This window comes from Sinohyriopsis cumingii, chromosome 6 (assembly GCF_028554795.1).
Source record: "Sinohyriopsis cumingii isolate HCF-2022 chromosome 6, ASM2855479v2, whole genome shotgun sequence".
Lineage (NCBI taxonomy): Eukaryota > Metazoa > Mollusca > Bivalvia > Unionida > Unionidae > Sinohyriopsis > Sinohyriopsis cumingii.
In genome coordinates, this window is record NC_142966.1 from 109,544,910 (window position 1) to 109,568,984 (window position 24,075).

At 38.8% G+C, this 24,075-nt stretch overlaps 1 protein-coding gene across 1 annotated transcript; it reads left to right on the forward strand.

Moving 5' to 3' along the window:
• The first annotated feature begins 13,647 nt into the window (after window positions 1–13,647).
• Window positions 13,648–21,772, forward strand: LOC149797699 (uncharacterized). Its single transcript, XM_089960791.1, has 2 exons — window positions 13,648–13,825; window positions 21,654–21,772. Exons 1-2 carry the CDS (start codon window positions 13,648–13,650, stop codon window positions 21,770–21,772), a joined length of 297 nt encoding a protein of 98 aa, XP_089816917.1.
• Window positions 21,773–24,075: the final 2,303 nt, after the last annotated feature.

Below are 24,075 nucleotides of genomic sequence, written 5' to 3' on the forward strand. Positions count from 1 at the left end.
CAAGTGTCTTCCCGAAAGGGTCTTTCAGGCATGTCCACGATAGTCCTGTCCTGGGTGACGGGTTCTTCTTCTTCTGGCACTGTCACTAACACAGGTTGAAAAGTAACTTTTTTCCTTGAACAACTCTCTTGCATACTGGGCCACTTCTTGGGTCCAAGCCTCAAAACCCCCTTTTCTCCGGGCACGGACATCTGTCCAATGGGGGTGTAAGTCACAAGCTACACACACATCGTCATACACGTCTTGGGTAGCTAAAAGTTGATGAATCTTTTTTTCTTGTTGAGGTCGAGAAGTATCCAGATGAAAACGCAAGGCTTTGAGGAAAAGGAGTCTTTCGTGACCATTTAAGGCCATTGGTGTGGTAAGTACTGTTCGTAAAGAGTCCACAAGGAATCGGCTGGTAAACGAAATCCCAGAAAACAAGTCACTAAGACACACACTATGTGTCGTCCCAAATTGAATGGATACAGTTCTTGTAATAATTGATGGTAATGATCCACGGTTTGAATATGGTCATTGAGTTCCTTCCACGGAATCTGTTCAATCACATGTGATAAAAGTCGTGGCATGGATTCCTCTTTTTATACTCTCTTTTCTCGGGTACAATACATGTACTTTCTAGCCAGACATCTTCGTTCTCCAGTAGGAAATCTAAATCTTGCATACTGTAACCTACACTTCAGAGTTCGTTTAGGAGTTTCCTCTTCCGCTAAGTAGATTCCACGTAAAATATGTTGGTAATCCTTTAACTTGTCTTCCTCAATGCGTTGCTCTAGGTAAATCTCGAAGTAACCAAAATTATGAACATGTCGATCATTGGCGACCTCAAAGTTTTGAACAAGGTCTGACCACTGAAACAATTTCTGACGAATTAGTTCTTTTATACCATTCAGGTACCTGTGGTTCAAACACCGGTGACGTAACGGATGCAACTGTTCTTTACGTTTGACTTGCATTTTGACCAGCTCTTGGTAAATGCGTTCTCTCAACTCCACAGGCAAGCCCAAAATGTTCTCTTGTAAAGTATCCATAAGTATATACACTGTTTTTGGAATCCCTGGGTGGTGGCCAATAGCCTCGTTTACCTTTGTGCCTGATGTAATATCCACTCATAATCAGTCTTCTAATACTTTGGAACAGAGCATAATTTAAAAACGGATGAATAACTTTGCGTTTGCGTTGCACTTGTATTTTGATCAGTTCTCGGTAAATGCGTTTTCTCAACTCCACAGGCAAAGCACGAATGTTCTCTAGCAAAGTATCCATGAATAGGTCATACTAAATCCTCTTTCTGACACAAGAAATGTACCGTTTGCACAGACATGGTTTTACTTCAGAGTCGAATTTAAATCGTTTAATCACTAATTTACACATTACAATTCGTTCAGAGGTTTCCTCTTTCACTAAGTTGACATTGTGTAAAAGATGTTGGTAAGTCTTTAACTCTTCCTCTGGAATTCGATGCAGTAAGTTTACAATGTAGTAGATATAATTATCAATACCAAACCAATTCTTTTTAAAACTAAGGGGTCGTTGATCAATGTCTGTCCAATGGAACACTTTCAACTCAATCAGTCCTTGTATAGCATTCAGGTACCAGTGGTTAAACATCTGGTGATGTAACGGATGCAATTGTTCTTTACGTTTGACTTGTATTTTGACCAGCTCTAGGTAAATGCGTTCTCTCAACTCCACAGGCAAAGCACGAATGTTCTCTTGTAAAGTATCCTTTTAAATATATTGTCCTACTAAGGGTAAGTAATGACAACTGGGAGACCATCGAGCATGTTCCAGGTAGGCTGAATCTTGCGGTTCTCAGTGGTGAAGTGACACACCGCAACTGAAGCACTTGACTTTATCCCCTTCGCCCAAGTAGAAAAATCCGGCTCTGGCTAATTCTTCGGGGGTCGGTCCTCCCAGATACTTAGGCCATTTTCCTTTGAACGATTGAAAACGATTTTCAAACGCACAGGGAATGAATATTCGTCTTTCACAGGTTCGTTTCGATGAGGGCAGGGTGACATGGACAGGAGTTTGCTCAGGGCTGGATGACATCCGTAGGGAGGTAGACGTGAAGGTGGACATTCACCTTTAAAATCAAACCCAGTAAAGTGTCCAAGAGGACGAGCGGCATCGCTTTCGCATCCCTCAGGTTTGACACGCACAGCATCACTTTCCATGATAGGGGTAGTGAAAACAAAGTTCCCATGATGCTTTACGACATCGTTAAGGTCAGCGTACAGCATCGTTCCCATCGCAAGGCTCACAATCGCATTCCACTTCAGAGCCCCCAAACTTGAATTGTGCCTGTCTGAACTTGTTTTGTGTTTTTCTGAAAGTATTCATCTTGTTCACTTGGTCTTGGTAGTCACAATGAACTATCGATCTTGACCATAGCCCCTTTTTATACTAGTCGCAATGCAGTCTCAAGCTTGTACATCGTTCCTTTTTTATGTCTTGTTTTGGAAGGTACCGTCTCTAAGGTACCGTCATAATTGTACCGTAGTGTAATGTGTGGAAAGGCCATAGAAAGGTAAGGGCAGTGCGGAGACCATCGAGTATGTTCCAGAATAGCTGAGTCTTTATAGATACATAGATCCATTCGTAACTTCAGTCCGCAAGCGAAACACTGTACTTCGTATCCCAATCCAGACTCAGGTCCCAAGTAGACAAATCCTGTTCTAGCTAAAACATGCGAAGAAGGTAATCCTTCCCTATCCGTAGGCCATGCTTGAAACGTGTGCAATCGACGGGCACAATCACAATAGTCAGGTAAGAAGACTGAAAAAGGGTAGGGTTTGAACTTGGAGTTCTCACTGGATTCTTGCTGTGGTGAAGTCATACTTCTGGTGGCTATCCTCTTACAGCCAATGTTTTATAACGACATGTCCATACGGTAAGGTAAAATGATTGGGAAGTCGCACTCGCTTCTGGTACACGATTTGATAGACTTTTTCCAAGGGTCGACTGACGATGTGGTGAGTGGGTAAACGTACAATCTTGTTGGTTTGATAGGTGATCACTTTAAAGTGTTCATCTTCTCTATGCTGCAAGGCTTCTTTCAATACCAAAAAGTTGACCACACGACTGGTACGATAATTCAGAGCCAATCCTTTCACTTTGTACGTTGTGTGCACTTCTCCTTGTTTGTCCCGGTATTCGTAGCCGTAAGTTTTTGGACCACCACTGACGAAACTTAGAATCTTGTCGTCGGGATGCTCATCTGTCCAGGCTCCTAAACGGTCTCCTTCGATGTCAGGGTGATGTTGACTCGGGTGATGGATGTAAATGCAACTGTAGGTGTCAAAGTACAGGACACGTTCCCCTAACAGTTCTAAAACTTCGTACAATTTTAAGCGAGCATGAGCTGTCACGTAAGCCGCAATGATGACATTTCCGAAGGGATCGTCTTGTACAAAGTCCAGATCTTCGTAATTGACCAAGATCAAATTCTCGCGAACGACGTCCACGTGTTTCATGAATTCAGTTTTGTCGTGAATCATCTGGAAATAGCGGGAAGGTTCGGTCAAATATCACTGGACAACAAATTTTTACAAAAGTCATGTTACTGAAATAAAATTAGTCAATTCTTATCAATTTTTATGTGCTGAACACGAATATGACAGTCAAATTGCAAAATTGGCTCTAGTTTTTTTGTAATCTGCAAGAAATTAATGTTTACATAACGAAATGCATTCCAATAGTAAAAGGTCAACTGTAATAGCCTACCTATAAAAAATCAAGTCATTGACTACATCTTAGATTTCTTCGCCTGTCTCTTGTACAGCTGTTCGGGAGCATCTCTGAGGAGTGTCCAGCAGTAGTCAGCCAGCATTGTAGTGGACCATTTTCCCTGGTATCTTTGTTCCATTGTTGCGATATCTTGATGAAAACGTTCGCCGTGTTCATCACTAACAATACCACAGTTGCTAGGAAAGAAATCCAAATGGGAATGAAGGAAGTGAATCTTTAGAGACATATTGCAGCCAAGTTTCTTATACTTCATCAACATGTCTTCTACTAGTTCCTTATAGTTTTCTGCCCTAACATTTCCGAGGAAGTTTGTAGAAACTAGGCGAAAAGCATTCCATGCTTGTTTCGCGTCACCTTCCAGCAAGTTGTTGAACCGGTCATCTTTGAAAAGCTCTCGAATCTGAGGACCCACAAAAACTCCCTCTTTAATCTTTGCTTCGCTGAGTCGAGGGAATTTTTCATGCAGGTATCGGAATGCTGGCAAAGTCCGGTCAATGGCTTTCACGAAGTTCTTCATCAAACCTAGTTTGATGTGAAGGGGTGGTAGCAAGATTTTCTGAGCCTCAACCAGAGCTGGGTGTTGGATATTCTTCTCTCCAATGGCTACATTCTGCCTGTGAGTCCATTCCTTCCTCATGTAGTGCATTTCCCTTGCTCGGCTATCCCACTCGCATAAGAAACACATGTATTTTGTATATCCTTGCTGCAGTCCCATTAAAAGGGCAACTACCTTCAAATCACCACAGAGGTACCAGCTGTACTTGTTATACTCAATGGAATTCAGTAGCTGCCTTAAGTTATCGTATGTCTCTTTCATGTGGACAGCATACGCTACTGGAATAGATGGAAGAATGTTTCCATTGTGCAAAAGCACAGCCTTGAGACTCAGTTTCGAAGAGTCCACAAATAGTCTCCATTCTTGTGGGTCATGAGTGATTTTTAAAGCATTCATGAGGCCCTCAATATCGGAACAGAATATCAGATTACTTTCCTTTCTGAAGAAAGGCTCCAATTGCTGGTGGCGCTTTCGATATGCAGTAATTGTGACATCTTCTTCTAGAAGATTCCATTGTTGGAGTCTTGATCCTAGCAATTCTGCCTTGTTCTTTGATAAGTCCAAATCACGAATCAGGTCATTTAGTTCTTCCTGTGTTATTCTGTGTGGGGTTGATGATGCACCACAGTGAAAATCTGGATCACTGCATGCTGATGGACCAGGAGAAGAACAGGTCGACTCACCTTTGTCTTCGTCAGATGAATCAAGAGAATATTCTGCTGGAGGTTCTGGAATAGGAAGTCCCTCACCATGTGGAACTGGTCTCAATGCAGACGGAATGTTTGGGTAGACTATTCTCGACTTCTTTCGCTTCGTTATTCCGCCGGAAAGAGGAGGAACCAAGCAGAAGTAACAGTCATTTAGGTGGTTGCTTGGCTCTCTCCACACCATTGGGACTGCAAACGGCATTGATGACCTTTTGCAATTCAACCACTGTGAAAGCTGTGTTGTACATGTAGCACAGCATATATGCGGAGCCCAAGGCTTGTCTTGGTCACCAACCTTGCATCCGAAGTAAAGATGATATGCCTTCTTCACTTGAGAATTGATACTTTTCTTCTGGTTGGCAAATGTCACTTCCCCACAAACATAGCAAAAATTGTCCGCGGTATTAACACACTTTCGAGGCATTACTGTTCTTTATTGTACGTAAATGGATAAAATAATAAGTTTTATGTAACAGTAGCTTGAACTGTCTCGCACAACGTCTAAAATATTTTAAATGCTGAACCTATCTGATTGGGCTTTATATAGTACACTGCTTACGTCAGCTTCAGCAGCCGCCTGGCATTAGTATAATAGGCCTACACATGTATAGTACACTGCTGACGTCAACTTACTTCAGCAGCCGCATGGCATTAGTATTGCATTGCATCAGAAAATGATGCAATCAACTGTGGATGATGTGAGCATGATGGTATTATGCAATGTTACATCATTATTCCGGATGTTGCTGCAGTCCTACTGGAGAAATTTACACAGTGAAACATAGAAAATGAGGTATATGAATATCTTCAAAACGAGAGCCAATACAAATTTTTCACGGTTATATTCGTGTTCGGCACACCAAAATACTACAGATTAGGGCCTTTTCAAGTCAGTAATGATTTCACTGTTGACCAGTGTATTCCGTCTTGGGTAAACACGGTCGTTGTGCCATTTTACCCCACAAACAATTTAACATCACTTTGGCAAACGATCGCCTGCCTTCGTTTTTCTCGATGTGATCTAAAGTAATGCCTTCTTGTGCCCAGTATTTCTCTTTGAATGTTTTTTGGTCTTCGGGAGTGTGACACCAGGACGGATAGCCACTGGCTTCTTGTTTCAGTTTCAAAAAGGCATCCACGTAGTCGGCGAAAATGCCTTTCTGCGTAGGGTCACCCTTGTGGTATTGTTGTGTCTTGGGAAAGTGGCAAATTTCGTACACTTCTAACAGTTGGTATCCCATGTCCAGAGCTTTGAACAATTCTACGCTGACCCAGGTTCCCGTCAAGGCCCGTTCTTCCTAGGTGTGCTGACAAGTCTGGTCTTGGTTGCACGTTTCGGCACAAGTACGGCACAAAGGAAACATCAGTTTGCCTTGGCAATGGTGAGGTAAGACGGGATGGTATCGGTTCGTGGGAGGCAAAACTTTGCACTTGATCAAGCCTTCGTATTGTCGAATGTTTTTCAGGTCGATGTGTTCGGTGAACAATTGCGGGTACCCTGCAGGAAAGCGACAATATTTGCACACGTAGGGATACAGCGAACACACGTCCAAGTATTTTATTTCTTCTCCTTTCTCTTCGTCGGCTTGGTACAGTAAAACAGGTGGCATTGGTCCTTCCTCCGTACAAACTATCCCTCGGGTTCAAGGGGTCCATGAACTGGTAACTTTCCACGAGGCGTTTAAACTCGGGATCGGTTTTCAAACGGTAATCGTACTCGTGTTCCCACATTTCCACCACTTGGTATCCTTCCTGTTCTAACTTTAGGCGTCGCTGACAAGTGGCCTGGTACAAGTCTTCCATGGTTCGTTGTAAAAACTGATTTTTAGTGCCACGGTCAGGGTAACAGACGGGGCATCAGTGAAATAAGCAGCCGTTAAACTCGTACACGATCTTGGGAATTTCTAAGTCCCAGCCATCGACCGAATGCGTTCCGATGGTTTTTTTTGCTCCCTCCGTTGCGGGCATGCTCAATCCATTTGTCTTCTTTGTCGCACAAGTAATGTAACCAGCGTAGGGCTTTGACCGCGTATTGACGTTTGACATAGTTGGTCGTTTGAGGACTGATGACATCCACGGTCGAAAGGGTCGGAGGCGTGAGCCTGGTACCAAGCGTAGAAAGCTTCTCGTTGTTCGGTACGCATGTTGTCAGGGTCGTAATAGTGAGCCTCAGGTAAATGGGGTAGAACGGCATGTTGATTGGCTTCGGTATTGAAAAAGAGAGGAAAATACCCTTTAGCCATTTCTGTCATTCCAAACGTTTTAGGCATTCGGCTCAAAGGCATGGCCAAGTAACTCATCGAATCTTTAAACTGTACTTGTCCCACTTGCATGAAAATGATTTTGGCTCCGTTGAAAGTGACTTTAGGACGTTCGGTGCCATGTTCCGTATAGTATCTCAAAAGAAACTGTCCATCGTATCCGGAGAAATTGTGAGCCATCACCGTGGCATGACGACGACAATCTCCGTAACGTTCGATGTCCTCTTGTCTCCATGTCTTGTTGATGGGGCTAAGACCCATCGAGCGAAATCGGCTAGCGTGTTCGGTCCTCGAAAGATTTTTTCACGCCCAATAGGAATCTTGCTGCAGTGAGGGCAATGACTGAAAATAGGTTCTTGAATGCGCTTCTCGCACGCTCGATGAGCCACGCAGAAATTAGGAATGTGAATGCCGGTCTCTTGCATGCATTCGAAATCGAAAAAGATGAAATTGCCTTTCTTCTTGTGACCGTCCTCTTTCTCTGGTGGGGTTGGTATTTTTGCACGTAACATTGGTGTTCCAAGTCCACGATGTGGTGACAAATGTGACATTTTTTCTTTCCTCGACATACGTGTGCCTTGGATTATTGGTAAGTATGCCTTGTATACACGGGGGGCACAATCTCAGCAGTTGACAAGTACATTTTTCTGTGAACCTTGTGTTTTCAAATGTTGTTGGCAACAGGTAGGACTGACAAACGTGCGCAGACAAGTTGAACAATGCACTGGTTCTTGTCCTTCGCTCAGACAGGGTGGAGAGGCCAAACATCCTGAGCATTTCGATCCGCAATTTTGGGGTTCCTCTCGATTGTGATAGCCATAGTCACATTTCTCACAGTAATAACCGTATCCTAGGAATGCGGTGATACTGGTAATGGTATCAAAATGTCCGATTGTCGAATGTTCTCCCAGTCTCTTTTCCTTTCTACCGTGTCGTTCTTGTTGACATAGGTTCGTCCCATCACGATAGCCCTGGCTAAACACATCTGGTCTTGAGGGTTGTGAATTTGGACGAGGCTACGCTTAATGCTGCGAAGCTCGTTCACCAATAACACCTTATTGCGTTGTCCGGTCCCTTGAGCAGGAGAGACGTGGGTCATGTCGAGTTTACTTTTCCATCGGTGATGTCAAACTGGTCATTAGATTGTTGTACGTGTTGAATCTTGTCCATGACGTTGGAAGCAGTGAATTCTGCAGGGGTGCTAAACTCGATCCAAACAGGGGATTTCAAACCGTCGTGTTGTATGGAAAGTCTCAAGCGATCGTCTTCTTTGGGTTGACATTGTCGCTTGAGTGTGGTAAGTAAAGAATCCCACACCCCGGTGATGAACCCTTCTGCTTTCTCCAACGGTACTTCGGACTTGAAATCTTTAAACTTCACCGTGTATTTGTAAGCCGTGGTTCTAACATTTCTAGAGGAGCACTTTTCTGTCTCTCGAATGGAATAGTATTTTTCAGGGTTAACTAAGGGTGGTGAACTTTGTTTAGAGGGTTTGGATTCTGGTTCACTCATGTCCTCTTCAAAATCACTGGCATAAATTTGTGCCAAGACTTCAGCTCTGGTACGAGGCGATAGATCACGTTTCTGCCTCTTACTTTCTTCTTTCTTCTCAAATGAATTGGATCGTTTCATCTTGAGTGAAAAACGTCAAATGACTGAAGTTTAAACACCATGGGCTTCTTTATAGTCATGGCAGACCAGCGTATATAAAGGGTAAGAGTCTTGTCCTTTCACTATTTGTTTCACTCTCAAACCGAGTAGAACAATGGAAGAGACTACCCAGATCGAACGTTTCATCAGAGCTTTGCGAGGGGTCATTAGAAAATTTTCTTCAGACCAGCCTTCGGACTACTCTCCTTCTTTTCGAGATAAAAGTCAAGATACTTGCTATATCTGTCAGAAGAAAGGGCATTGGTCTTTAGAGTGTCCAGACCGTCAAAAAAGAAAACCAGGGGTTAAAAGAGACAAAAGTCAAGATACCTGTTATCATTGTCAAAAAAAAGGACATTGGTCTCCAGATTGCCCAAAAAAGAAACAAGAGGAGTCATAAGAGAGGGATTCTTCAGAGGAAGAAGACGAAGAGGAAGAAGAGGAGGAAGAAAGCAGACAGGTGAAAAAAAAGAAACAGGAGAAGAAAAGAAGAAGGGAAGAAAGTGAGGAGGAAGAAGAGGAAAAGACCGTGACTGTGAAGAAATTTAAAAAACAGAGAGAGTAAATAATGAGACAGAAGAAGTCTATGAACTTTTTTAAAGTGTTTTGTTTTGAATTGTGAATTGAATTGTAAATATTTAAAAAAGAATAAATTGATTATGAAAGGTAAGTGTCTTTGGGTTTTTGATTTTAAAATAAGAACCTATACTCACACACTCATACACAGACACGTACTATAGGGGTAAAATGGGGCTTTTTAAGTTATTGGCAATTGAAATACAATCTCTTTTCGAGAGATAGGGGTGGCCCTGAAAAGGGCCTTTTTTGGTGTAGGGGTGAGTTTAAACAATCAGCTTTAACTGTCTTAAGCCTTTGCCATGGCCGAGGCCTACTTCTGATGATGATTTGGTTGAAATCACTAAGGGTGGTACGGTAGGCTTAATCACAGGGCTGGAGTGTTTAGCTCGGGAAGGTCGTATTCTCTTCGGTCGTGATAAAGAAGTCTGATACATTTGTTTCAGACTTCTTAACTCCGCTAAAATGTCCAAGAGTACCGTGACGGTTTGACTTTCACCCTCTCGTTTCTTTGCTACTTCTTCTTGTTGTTTTTTTTTCTTACCTCTTCTTCTTCTTGCTGCTGTTGCTGTAGAAGAAAAGTTTGTTCTGCTTCCTTTTGCTGCTGCATAAATTTCTCTAATTCTTCTTTCTGTCTCTGTCTAAAATTCTCCACGTGTGGTAATGAAGGAGAAGGTGACGAAGGTTCTGGAACAAATTCTTGTGAGGTAAGAAAATCCACATAATCCCAATTCACCTCTTCTGAAAGTAAGTCTCGGTTCCCTTGTGTAGTCTCAACGGCTGGTACACCCCAATTGATCGTTTTCTGAGTTTCCGTCGTGTTGAAAAAACTGTCGCATGGATTGACTGCGCACAGGCGCTAGCGAATCTATATCGACCATGTGACGTCACAGACTGCTCTCTTCGGATTGGATGTGGGCTGACTGAATTTTGTAACGCGTGTTTGGATTCAATCCTTTCTCTTCCTATAAATAAGTGCAGTTCACTGCATTCCTTCACTTGTTCTCGGCGCCTCAACATGTGGACCGACGTCCAATCTTCAACCGTTGTATCTTCTATGATGTTCAGGACGGACATACCGATGTATGTCCGATCCAAGTGAACAGTTATCTACAGGACAGACACCAGTCTGTGGATGCGAAGAGTATATGTGGAGCGTCAAGGATGCCTCAAAAGAGTCCTGATTTACGGTCCTGCAGTCAGGCGCAGCCTAAGGACAAGAAGAAGACCAATGCGGTGCCCTTTATGTTAATATATTTTAATATTAACATAAAACCCAAAGACCCTTTTCAGGGCCACTCCAATCTCTCGAAAAGATATAGACTTTCAATTGCCTACCCCATTTTTTATCTTTTTATTTTTTTTTTTTAAAAAAAAAATAGAGACCCTCCCTGTTTCAATTTTACATAGACCCTATACAGTCCCAGGGTTTTGTGTCCATGTTAAATTTACATAGACCCTATATAGTCCCAGGGGGTGTTAATGTTAAATTTACATAGACCCTATACAGTCCCAGGAAAGGTCTGTAATGCTAATTCCCCTAGACCCTATATTGTCCCAAGGGTTTTGTCCATGTTAAATTTACACAGACCCCATATTGTCCCACGGGTGTTTTTAATGCTAATTCCCATAGACCCTATATTGTCCCACTTCACTACTTGCCCCTACATCAGCATCTGATCTTAAAATTATTATTCACCCTGATCTTGATATATGTTCCCTTACTTAGACACAACACAAACACACATGGAGACGTACTTTCACAAATATTGCACACAAAAAACAACTCATGTACAAACCCCAATGTGTTTTAAATTGCCTGTGTGTTTCATGTTAAAGTAACGAAACCAAACATTGACAAAAGATTCAGCTTTTTCTTAAACTCATCACTGCTATTATTCACTTTGGCGACATATTTTTCCAGCCTTTTGTATAATAAAGCATAATTTTTATCATAGGTGTGATTTTGGGATTTTTGATGCACAACGTGATCTGGCAATAACAAATTTTGCAAACATAATTAGAAGTTAATAAGATTATCAGAGCTTATAATTCCTACAGAAACATCTTTTTGTGTAAGTCAAGTTGTTTAATGTTGTGTCATGATTAGGGCTGAATATTTATTTTCTTCAAATTACTGAATTTCAAGTGATTGTTTTCTCTGGTGTTATCTATATTTGATTTAATTATATCTGATTTAATACATAATTATTTCAATTTAATTACTTGTCAGTTTAATTTTTTTAAAGTTTTCATTACATGATATTGTAATGTAAGTTTATTCACTAGAGATGACACTTTTCAGAAAAAAGTTTGACCTTGACTGTTAGTTTATAAAAACCAGGTGTTGATCTAAATCCTGACCTTGTCTCAAAATTTGTAGCATCCATCTAAACAAGTTCTATTTTATTTTAAAATGATTGGCTGTTGTCGAGGTCATTATGGGACATCGTCTTTAATATGTAAACATTATTTTTTATTTTTTACTTCTTAGAGTAAAATGATTGGTTTTCGTCAGGGTCACACTGGGTAGACGTGATCTTTAACAAGTACTTAACTTCTATAACCTTCGAGAAGATGATCACGCGACCCCTTGTTTACGTTTTTGACCACCATATAACCTCTATTTTGCTATTTTGGAAAATTATCTCAATAGAAGCTGGGTTGTTAAATTGGAAGTTGTCTGTTGTGCTGTTTGGAATTATTTCAAATTACTTGCATTCAAAAGGATTAATTCTGTTATTTTTCTGGAAAATAAATGTGCTCATGTGAGATTATTAATCAAATAGAATTCTTATAAGAAATTTATTTGAATTTCCAAGACCGGAGTGATAATTCTTGTTTCTACAAGGAACTGTAGGCTTCAGCATTACAGATTACACCATACGTCGTCGTCTTCCATCTTGGATTCTTCGTCGGGATTCGAACTTGAAATCAGTAAGACATTTTGTTATTAGGACTTCAAAGAATTTATTCCTGGATTATTTTTGGATTGAATTCTATAAAACTGTAAGTTCATTTTTTTCCTTCATTTTTACAGAATTTTCCAGGGAAATAAATTATTGTATTTTTCAAAGCTTGGTGTTTTCACGCTTTCTTGTGTTACTGTTTATTCTAGCCTAGACACGTGACATAAGACTGGAAATACTAAAGTACTCTGATAATTCTTGGACAAAGATATTTACCGGAATTTATACCGAATTCAAAAACTGGAATAATATTTTCTGTGATTCAACAAGAGACTGTTGACAGGTCAATACAACGCTGACTATTGCATACGTCATCACCTTCCATCTTGGATTTTCATTGGGATTTGAACCGTGATTCACTTAGTACTTTTCATTGATAGGATTTGTGTTTTTTAATTTTTGGATTACAATTTTGATTTAATTCGCAATACGGTAAGTTTTTTGTCTTATTTTTTTATTTTGTAGTCTTGGGAAATAAATTATTTGTTAAATTTTACAAAGCTTGTTGTCTTCACTATTTTCTGTTACTTATTTTAAGAGCATAGATTTGTAGCATTTCCATTTGACTCTTGCATATTGGTTCTTACCAGATCTTAAATAAAGTTGTTCTTTGCTCTAACCCAAAGGAGCGAAGTTTTGTCGAAAACTATTTCCTCTTTTAAAAAAATAAATTTCTTTTCCACTTTACTGAAATCTTTGAGATAAGAGAAAAGTACTGTATGAAATTATTAGTTTGTGTTGTTTTATTTCGTCAAAACTTAATAGATACCCATGTGCATACAAAGTGTTTATTAAGTACAACACCGTTTGTTCTCCACCTTGGGTAAGATTTAAATTGTCTATTGGGATCTAATAAGAAAGTCTCACAGATCTTTCCAAACGAATAAGTAGAATTCAACAGTATATCAGTCCGAACCAGGCTAGTTTCACGTTTCACATTTTTAAGTGCTAGACCACATTATTGCACTTTCCCGTATCTTATCTCGTTTGCGCGGATATACCGAGGTACGTGAAAACAGATATATAACGAGGTCATCTACCCGAATCTTGGCAGTCTGAAATCCTGGACAAGATGATACCTCGTGTCTTCAGTTTTGTTTTTCTGATAGTATTTTTGTGGCCTGGCAATATTATTTGATGATGGTCATGAACTGAATACATTTATGGAAAGAACAATGAAGTGTAACACTGTTCCTGGCATGACTCTTGCCGTTGTGAAAGGGAACGAGACATGGGTCAAAGGATACGGAGTGGCGGACATGGATACTGATAGACGGGTCAATGAGGGAACATTATTTGTTATTGGTTCATTGACAAAGGCATTCATGTTCGTACTACTATCTGTTCTATTGAGTAACAATGAAAAAGAGTATGTACATCAACATTCGAACTTTGATAAAAAGGTTCATACAAATGTTGAGCAAATTGAGTAAATATTCAAAGTTCGATAATTTGTTGAACTTATTTAATGTTTTATACATAGTGAGAACTTAAAAAAGATTAAAGATACTAGAATTACGATTTCGTGTAGAAGACGTTCGTTGTCAAAGAAAACACAATAAGACGAACTACGTGTATGCCGAACTCCCTGTCACAATAGTCTTGGTCTTTAATGTTCTCGAGAAAGAATTCGTCCAGCTTAGTCGATAGAAATCTTGTTAATATGAGAAGTTTGCTGAAAAATTCATAAAAAAATATTACCAAATTGGTCAAATATTTAACGTTTACAGATATTTTTCAACATTATTAATGTTTTATACGCAATGAGAAGTTAAAGTTTGAAGATATTTGAATTAACCTTTCACACAGAAGTCATTGTTTGTCGATGATTTCGTCCAATGTGGCTGATGGGAATCTTGTTAATATGAAAAGTAGACTGAAATATACAACCTGCCAAAATTTCTGTGCAGACATAAATATGTAAACCTGTCCATCTACTTCTATATATATATATATCAGCATTTTTTGGAGGAGCAAGTTATCCGATATATTGAGAGACTTTGTTCAGTTGATTGACCCCATAAGGGCTTGCAGACTACTCTTAGGGACATTCTTTCTAACAAGACCGGTTTAGCAAACACCTTAGCGTTCTTGTATGTATATCCTAGCTGGGTTACAAGAAAAGAGATGACCAGGTCAGTATTTCAACTTGATCGCTAATTAATGGAACTTCCACTACATTTTAAACTGGACTAAGAATTTATATGAATAAAATGTTTATACCGTGCATATTGTGTAATTTTAACCACCTTCTGAGTTGAACTGCAAAACTACCGATGAGCCGCATTGATAAAATCCTCGAATGAAGACTATCCAAGACACACATGATATTGGGCAGCCGAGAAGCTGGAGAACACCTTTTCAAATGTGATGCCCTTTTGTTGACAACGAAATTCACATCTGCATCATTTTCTGTCCTAGCAATTGGTCATATCATTGTTTGCATTATTTTGAGGCTCAATGATAAGCTTTTAAGAAGTTTACCTCTTCTTGGTTCCTGCTGTTCGTTTCAACATTTCTTTATGGAAACAAGCAATATGCTATTTTCTGCAGTATAATACAGCATTAACGTATATTAAAGGGGGAAAGCCTAGCCTCCAAACGCGTTAACAATGTATTCATCTTCATTCGGTTTAAGCACCAGTGTTCATTTTCAAAGTTAAGAAGGGGCCTCGAGTGGCCGAGTGGTCTAAAGCGCTTTCCGTTACGGATCACTGCCATCTGACCTCTGTCTGCGTGGGTTCGAGTCTCGGATTCGGCCAATGTGGGTATGCGAGAAAGCTTGCCAGTAGCTTCTCGTGGGTCGGTGGTTCTTTCTGGGGTTTTCCCGGGTTCTTCCTCCACCGTTAAAACTGGCCGCCATGTATAGTCTATCATGTGCTGAAAAATGGCGTTGAACCCTACAACAACAACAACATCAAAAACAAAGTTAAGACTAACAAGGTAGTCAGGGTCTTTGGCATAAAATATATCTGGGCCGTGCTACGATGACTCAGTTCAGTTACTGACTTCAGACCACAATTGTTTTCTTCTAATTTGATTACAAGCAATCAACATTATGGACTTTTGCCATAGCTCATATACCTTTATCGCTTTTTGCTATACATTATAAACCTTAGATCAATAAATCATGTAAAAGTCATCCATGTTTGGCTGGCTCGTTTTCATATATTACTAACGTAAACAAACTGTCGTTGAGGAAGTAACCAAAAAGCATCTGCATTACCCAGAAAACAGGGAGATTTTACATTCTATTGTTTTCATCAAACAACACAAATGCTGCTTTCTATACATTTGATACAAATGCAAGTCTACCCCTGTCAGAATTATTACTATAAGTATCTTTACCTTATATGTCCGTAACAAACAGACCATGCAAACAAGGCACCATTTTTTCGTAATATCTTATTGTTTTTGGTGAACCTTGAAAGAGATGAGGAAGTAATTGTGGCTGAAGTCCAGCTCAGAGACAGCCTGAATATCGTCAACAAGTCTCAGTGGCAATAATGAATGGGATGTATAAATATCTTTACGAGTGTACATTCATAAGATAGAATTCATAGTTTTGTATTATTAAATCATGTGCACTATATTTAATAAGACAAATACTTCTTAAAAAATATGTAAGCATCTCAGTTCTATATGGTTATAAGCGGCAAATCAATTCTTCTTTACACCGGAAAGTTTGTGCACAATCCTTATAAGATTTACATTTGTTTAACGAAATCTTATAAATTTACCGACTGATGAAAAAATGGAGTTTAAGGAATAGATATTTTCATTTTAAACGTGAAAAGTTTACAAGCTCTATTAACGGTCTTCTTCAAATTTGTTTTACTCGCTTTGATGTAATAAACTGTTAGCATATCACGATGTGGACACCAGACTGAATAAGAACATGACATTGTATATGGTTAACCTTCACCGTCAAACGTGCTTTATAGAATGTGATAAATTGTATATTTACGGCACTTTCAATGAGACAAAACTTGTGAACACCAGTGTCTAAGGTTTTCATCAACGTAAACTCAAATGGTTTTTCTCACACCTGTGACCGTAGGCGATTAATTACGCCTATTTGGACCACAGGATGTGTTTGATTGGGCCGTTACCATGAGTCTAAAAATGATGATTGATTCGCTAGGCATTTCTGTATAACAATCTGACGCAGTTGCATAAATACGCTGAAGAAGGAACGGAGAAAGAAACTCGAATGGCGCGGTGAAGTTCATATACAAGAATGGGATCTTGTATCGCCACGCCAGGAAAGGACACGAACACTTCAGACAAGTCTTCGTGCCAAAGGAGAAGCGAGGTGAAGTCTTGAAACTCACGCATGAAAGTCTCATGGGAGGACACATGGGAATTGCCAAGACGCGTGATCTTCATGTCAAGGAATTCTACTGGCCAGGGGTCCATGGAGATGTTAAGCGGTTCTGTCTCTCCTGTGACAAGTGTCAGAGAATGGCACCGAAAACGGATCATCGACCCATCCCCTTGGGGAGTACACCCATTATCGATGAACCATTTCAACGCGTCGCGAAGGATTTGATTGGACTGATAAAACCCGCGTTGGCACAAAGAAATTGGTATATTTCAACATTCGTAGATTGCGCTACACTCTATCCTGAGCTTGTCTCGTACAGCAGTCGGAAACTGTCTGCTGCTTAGAAGAACTACGCCGTACTGGAGAGGAAATCCATCGGAATCGTGTTCGGGATATCACGGTTCGAGCGGTACTTATACGGTACTTATACGGGCGGAAATTCATATTGGACACATTTTTACACCGGATATTTAAGGTAAAAAATTATCGGTTTCAGAACCTGGATTCGTGTCCTCGATTTAAATATTTTGTCCTTAGACAAAAGGCAGACCGCTTTGAACTGAAAAAAAAAATAGATGAACGTTTATAACATAAAAAAGGTGTTTTAGAGTAAAAAGCGGCCAGGTGATGAAAATCGGGGTCTAATCCACCAATAGTCCGATAATCCACAAATAGTCCGATAATCCACAAATAGTCCGATTCTCACCCCTCTACACATACGTGCACGAAATAGTCAATCCATGTATATAGCTAAACGCACATCTATCGGAAACTGATGAGTTTGGATGCATTTAGAAGTAATCCCTCAACTGCATTCCTACCCACATTTCAGACGAAAATAAAAAATATTCTGCACGGAAAAATGAGTTAAAGTCTTGCGACTGTTAAATTGTTTTTGCCAAACTAGAAAATTGTCTTTTCTTGTAAATCAGAAGATTTTCACCGATTTGATGTTATCTCGTATGTGCATGTGTCTCACATACCTACAGATAAATCTACATACATGCAAACACACACACACACACACACACATAGATACATAACTACCAAGCTACCTACTTACGTACCTACCAACCGACATAGAATTACCTGTTTGCTTCAGTAAAATACACATTTCATCAACCGTTTTACGCGATGCTGATGTGATATTTCATTGAATAATAATACATTACAGAAACTGTAATTACATTTTGATTTCACTGTGATTTGTATTTTTGTGTGAAAACTTTGGATACAAATTGTTAAAGTCAGAAAAAGTCGCTGAGGGGACACTTCGCAATGAAACAAGGAGGATGGGATGGAGCATTGCCTTCGAACGGCACCTGAAATTTCTTTCATCTTTATCAAGCCTGATTCTTATTTCCTGGGGATATGTTGTAGATATACCTTTATACATAAAGATAATAACAGTGCTTCAACGAATATTTATATAGACATAATAATATGATGTATAGTCATTCCGGATTCCTATGAAAGAAATCAAGGTATATAGAATTAATTATGGAGAGTTATAAATGTATACTAGACATGAGAACTAATTACTAGTCGTCATGCGAGTGTGTCTGCTACACACGAGTGTATATAACACCGATTGAGTAACATCATTTTTGGTGACGTGTGCTTAGTCGTGAGGGAATTGCTCGTGTGTGCAGGCAAGGCTATGGGTGCCGTTTAGCCCGCGGACCTGGGTTCGAATCTCCGTAGACTACGAATTAAATATTATCTAACCTGTATGATAGTATTGTTTGTATTTAAATAATAATTCTGCCTATCATTATCAAGCATTCTTCTATAGGAATACAGGGATAGCACTTTTCGTTTTGTTTGGTGTATATTTATAGCTCTCTATAATTAATTATGTATACCTTGATTTCTTTCATAGAAATCCAGAATGATATGTTGATACATGAGAATTAATTACTAGGTGGTCATGCGAGTGTGTCTGCTACACACGAGAGCATATAACACCGATTGAGTAACATCATTTTTGATGATGTGTGCTTAGTCGTGAGGCGATGGGTGCCGTTTACCCGCGGACCTGGGTTCGAATCTCCGTAGAGTACGAATTAAAAAATCTATAACCTGTACGATAGTATTATTTATATTTTGGCAAAGACATTTCCCCTTACATCCTTGACAACAACGAGAAACCTGCCTGCTACATTTTTTAATCGGACTTGCATTATATTTCAGATGGGGTCAACTGGTTTACAAATTGAAAAAAAAAGTAATTTACTGCGACAGATTACGTCAAGCCAATACTACCGCATTCTTAAGTCACGTATATTCATATGATCAGCCTATGAAAATGAGTTAGGGGTTAGGAGTGAGCATGCTGTGCTGAAGAGTGAATTTAATCTTCTTAACTTCAACTTCGATTCTTGAGCAAATTTAGTATACAATAGCAATATAATTTTTTTTTCTGCGTTAAAATCTTATATATTTCATCTCGTGGTACCAAAAACGGTATATTGTAACTTGCCACTCGTTCAAATATCACGTTTTTTGGTACCACACAATGAAATATATCCAGTGTTAGCTCAGGAAAACAAAATATTCTCTCTCTCTCTCTCTCTCTCTCTCTCTCTCTCTCTCTCTCTTTGTTACTGAAGTTAGTAGCAGAAAAGAGTGTCAGTCATCAAGTTTTGTAAAATCAAGAAATAAATTATTTCCCTTAAATACAAAGTGAAAAAAATTAAAAATATCTTACAGTATGGAGAATGAGATCTTAAATAGTCCTAAAGGTTCTATCCATAGTTCAAAAGCATCGAGTATTCCAAATGAGATCCAGTAGTGTTCCGAATGAAGTCTATTCTATTGTGCTGATGTGCCAATGGTCTGAAATAGTTTGATGTACTAGCAGTCTTGATGTATCACAATGATATAATCCCAAATGTCTTTACATGAATAACGACAATTCCTAAATAGTTACTTAATACAAAGTTTATTAGCAGCTTGCAATTCCAGTGATAAATCATCTCAAATAATAATTATTGACAACTAAAATAAATGATTCTTCTTCTGACGTTAAGCTGGAAACAACTAATTGTCATGCAATCATCTATTATATAAAACGAAAAAGAACTACGGCGCAATGTAAAGAGCAGAAAAACCATTTCCGGATCGCTCTAACTTGCGAACAAAGGACAGGTACTTTAGCAGCCAACCAGTCAGAAATTAAGTCACCTGGATTTGCCTAGGGTGACACCCTTGATCTGATTTCAAATTACATCATTTTCGTCAGAAAGATTTCGTCTACCTTCCAAGTATGTTTAATCCAAAGAAATGACATCATCCCAAAGTACAAACTCACAATGATGAACATAATTAGCTATTTAATATGTTATTTGCTGAATGACCCAATCGAGGATGATAAAAATAAACATATAATATAGATATACCTAACTACACACACACACACACACACACACACACACACATATATATATTCCTTGTAAAATCCATCCAATAGAGCCCCGCAGGCGCCATTATGTCGAATGGGGCTGATATGGTCAAGTGGATGAAGTTTATCCTCGACAAAGGTAGGACAGAAACTAGTTTGCGCCTGGTGGAAGAAAATATAGTCAAGGAATGTTTTCAGACAATGAATCGCTTGGATCCACAGTTTTATCATCACCAGATAAAGAAACCAACTTTTCCAGTCGACTATGTGAAGTTTGGGTACGGATATTGATGTTATACATCATTTTATCGAGGTAACATTTACGCACTAATAAAAAAATGAACGTATAAACTTCATAACATAGACTACATGCCAGGTAAGAAGAATGACGTTGCAAAGGACAATTGTAATGCAGACAAGAAAACTAGACTCAGATTGAAATTTCGAATAAATTGACATCAAAATCTATGAAAGTCATCGCAAGGTGCGAGTGAGAACACGTTATCCTTGAATCAATGCAAGAAAACAAATTATGTGGAAATATATTCTTTGAACATAATTAGCTTGCTTGCAAAGAGAAAGGGGCATTTTATGCGAAATTGCAGTCCTTTTCTTTTTTTAAATATTTCTTGTTTAGAACGGAATCGTCAGTATCGATGTCATACTCGAGGTATCATATACAGCTAAATACAGTCGGGCAGTACTAAACATTATAATTAGAAAACACCTTACTCCAGGTGCTAACACTATTAAGCAACTAAACTGAGCAAGTTAGAAGAAGAAGAAGAAGAAGAAAATCAACGCATGACGGGGAAAAAGAAGGGAAAAAAAGAAGCAAATAAAGCATAATTACTTAGAGTATGCAGTAAATTAAAAGTTAATCGCAAGAGCAGAATCAACGAGTTTACTGAATATATATTTGAGTCTGCTGAAGGGCAGTTTGTTAATAAGGGGAAGAGTAATCAATACTACGACTTCAAAGTTTGCGCGGTGACATGTAAAAAAGAATTTAATAGATCAAGTTTCAAAATGGAGTCCAAATGACCAAGAGTGAGCGTGTCCTGGGTTTATCTGATATAGATCAGTTTTCAGACTGTTACAATACCCATCTAATGCAAACACCTTTTGGATTTTAAACGTAGCTTTAACAATTGTTCAGTCATATTTGATTTACTAGGATTCTATATTGAATAGCAAACAAATCGTGTAACTAAATATTACTTATTTAGCATTTCATTTTAAGTCGGTTTTACGTTTTGAATGAGAACATGTTTCACAATAAAAGTTGAGCGGTTTTAAACCACAAAATTATATATATATGTATATATATGTATGTATATATATATATATATATATATATATATATATATATATATATATATATATATATATATATATATATATATATATATATATATAATTAATAGGTATTGGCAACAATATTTTTTCAGGATATACCAAATTGTATCATGGCGGGACTTTGATATCATACAAGTCCATTATTTGGCTATTTTTTGACCAGAATAAAGGGATATTCGGAAGCGTGAACGGTCCTGCTACGAATGATTAACCGTACAGAGCACTAAACACTGTGTTCTACCATTTGTCTGACATTCTCTTATGTGAAGCGGTGTGGATGAACGAACCCACTGCGTGCAGCTTCCCTTAACCCTTTCTCCAGCCCTTTTCAGCGGTCTACAGCAGCGATTCCGATCTGACCAATCCAGTCTTTCCGATTCTGGACAAGTATATAGGCCGATATGGAAATGTTTTGATGCCAGAAATGGACATAACGAAGAATGGGGCTATTCTAATGTTTAGATATAATAGAATTGCTGGAATATTACACCCTTGTGAATGGTATTACCAAGCAGAGTAGGGAGTAATCAAACAGACCTGACTAACGTTATATTCAAGATGGAAGGACAGAATGTTATTCGTTTGGAATGGCAGCTCGGCTATTCGCTCACGTTTATTAATAAATAAGGCTTCTTTGACGGCTATGTAAAATCATGGTGTGGATAAATTCGGTTTGGTTGACGGGATTTTGTGTTCATGATGTGTTTTAAATTGTTTTAATCTAGCAATAGAATCAAATGTATTTATAAAAAATTCTGCCATGATGTTTTCATCTTTCTTTTTGATAGCTAAGGAGCATTGCCTGCTCCTTCACTACTACTACTACTACTGATACTACTACTACTACTACTAGAGAGGATCGCTCCGGTGGCCTAGTGGTAAGAGCGTCCACCTCGGATGCGGGAGGTCGCGGGTTTAAAGCCCGTCCGAGTAATACCAAAGACTTATAAAAATGGTACTCGCTGCTGCCTCGCTTGGCGCTCAGTATTAAGAGGGTAGTGTTAGGACTGGTCGGCCTGGTGTCAGGATAATGTGACCGGGTGGGACATCATATTACATGTCTGTGGCATGTTGCCTCAGTGCTAGACATCACTATAAACTGTCACATTGCGGACGTCGTAACGGTATGACTGAAAAAATTGTCAAAGCTACGTTAAAAATCCAGATCACACACACATACAGTACTACTACTACTACTACTACGGATATCCCGTGCGCACGTGATATTTCCTGTTAATGACGCCTACATTTAAACTGAATCTGGCATTAAAGTGAAATATGTTAACATGATGATTTATGGTAATAAAATATCTACGAGCTTTTATGTTGGTAGACAGAACAATATCTCCTACGGAAAAAATATGTATTCAGACTTCTTGATGGTGGACTGTATGGATAAATGTCAAGCATATACGTAAACTTCCAATTGACCTTTTGTTTGTTACCGATAAAGAAATTTAGCCATGTGAAACAAAATGCATATAGTCAGAGTCGTAGAAATGTTACTTTGTTTCAAACATTTTTGAGATCTCGATTTTGTTAATGACATCACATGTGGGGGGAAGTCAAGATGTTTGAAAGTAAGACATTTTTTTTTAGCCAGTATGTAGACCTTCGCCTATGGAAGACGAAGACGCGAGGAGACACAAAAGTATATTACCTGAATTAGTATATATGGAGTTTCATTCTGATGATGAAATTCGGCAATTTCATTTGCTGAAATTTAAAAATAAAATATAAGAATAAAAATATATGCAATCTTTGTTTTCACTCGTTCCATCGAGATACAAAAGAGAAAAGACTATAACGAGACAGAAGAAAAAGTTGATTATAAAGGCAATGCCGCTGATGATATTAAAGTGTGGTATTAAAAGCCAGCTTAGTAAGGGTATTTTACAGAAAAATTGTGTTGAACGGTCGAAAATGACTTATATACTTCCCTACATGATTGAAAATAAGATGATTCGCTGAACAATTAAATGTAATTCGGCTTGAAACTGCCAAATATTTTCAGTAAATAAGAAAATAATCAGCAGAGATAGCGACACTTTTTCAGTGCTCGTGTAGCTTTTACCTGTTGTCTTCTAATGATGTTGTCTGAGGAAGGTCATTCAGAACCAGTATTTGTTGAAACAAATAGGTGGAAGACAATCCTGTCAAAAATATTCACACAACAAAAGAAAAACTATAGAACTTGGTCATTACTATAATATGCCATCACAGGAAGTTTAAGTGTCCAAAGCTTGGACCGCACATAATGATTGACCACTTGGGACTTTGTTCCGTTGAATCCTTGTTTTACCGTTAATCTTTTATATCCAGTGAGAGTTGAAGTAAGGTCTCAGACGTCCTTCAGTAGATTGTAGTTGGCACCATGGTATCTGAAAAAGAAAATCGAGGACACTAATTATCTCGCTGATTTTCGCTAACTCAAAACAAAATATCAAGAGATTTGCGATTTGTAGAACTTTAATAGTGTAATTTAAACTTCAAACAAGAGAGCTTTACGCATAC

Coding starts and splice junctions, on each gene's coding strand:
- LOC149797699 (XM_089960791.1), top strand. CDS start 13,648: ATGAAGTGTAACACTGTTCCTGGCATGACTCTTGCCGTTGTGAAAGGG. Junction 13,826..21,653: donor ACTACTATCTGTTCTATTGA/GTAACAATGAAA, acceptor ATATTTTTTCAG/GATATACCAAATTGTATCAT.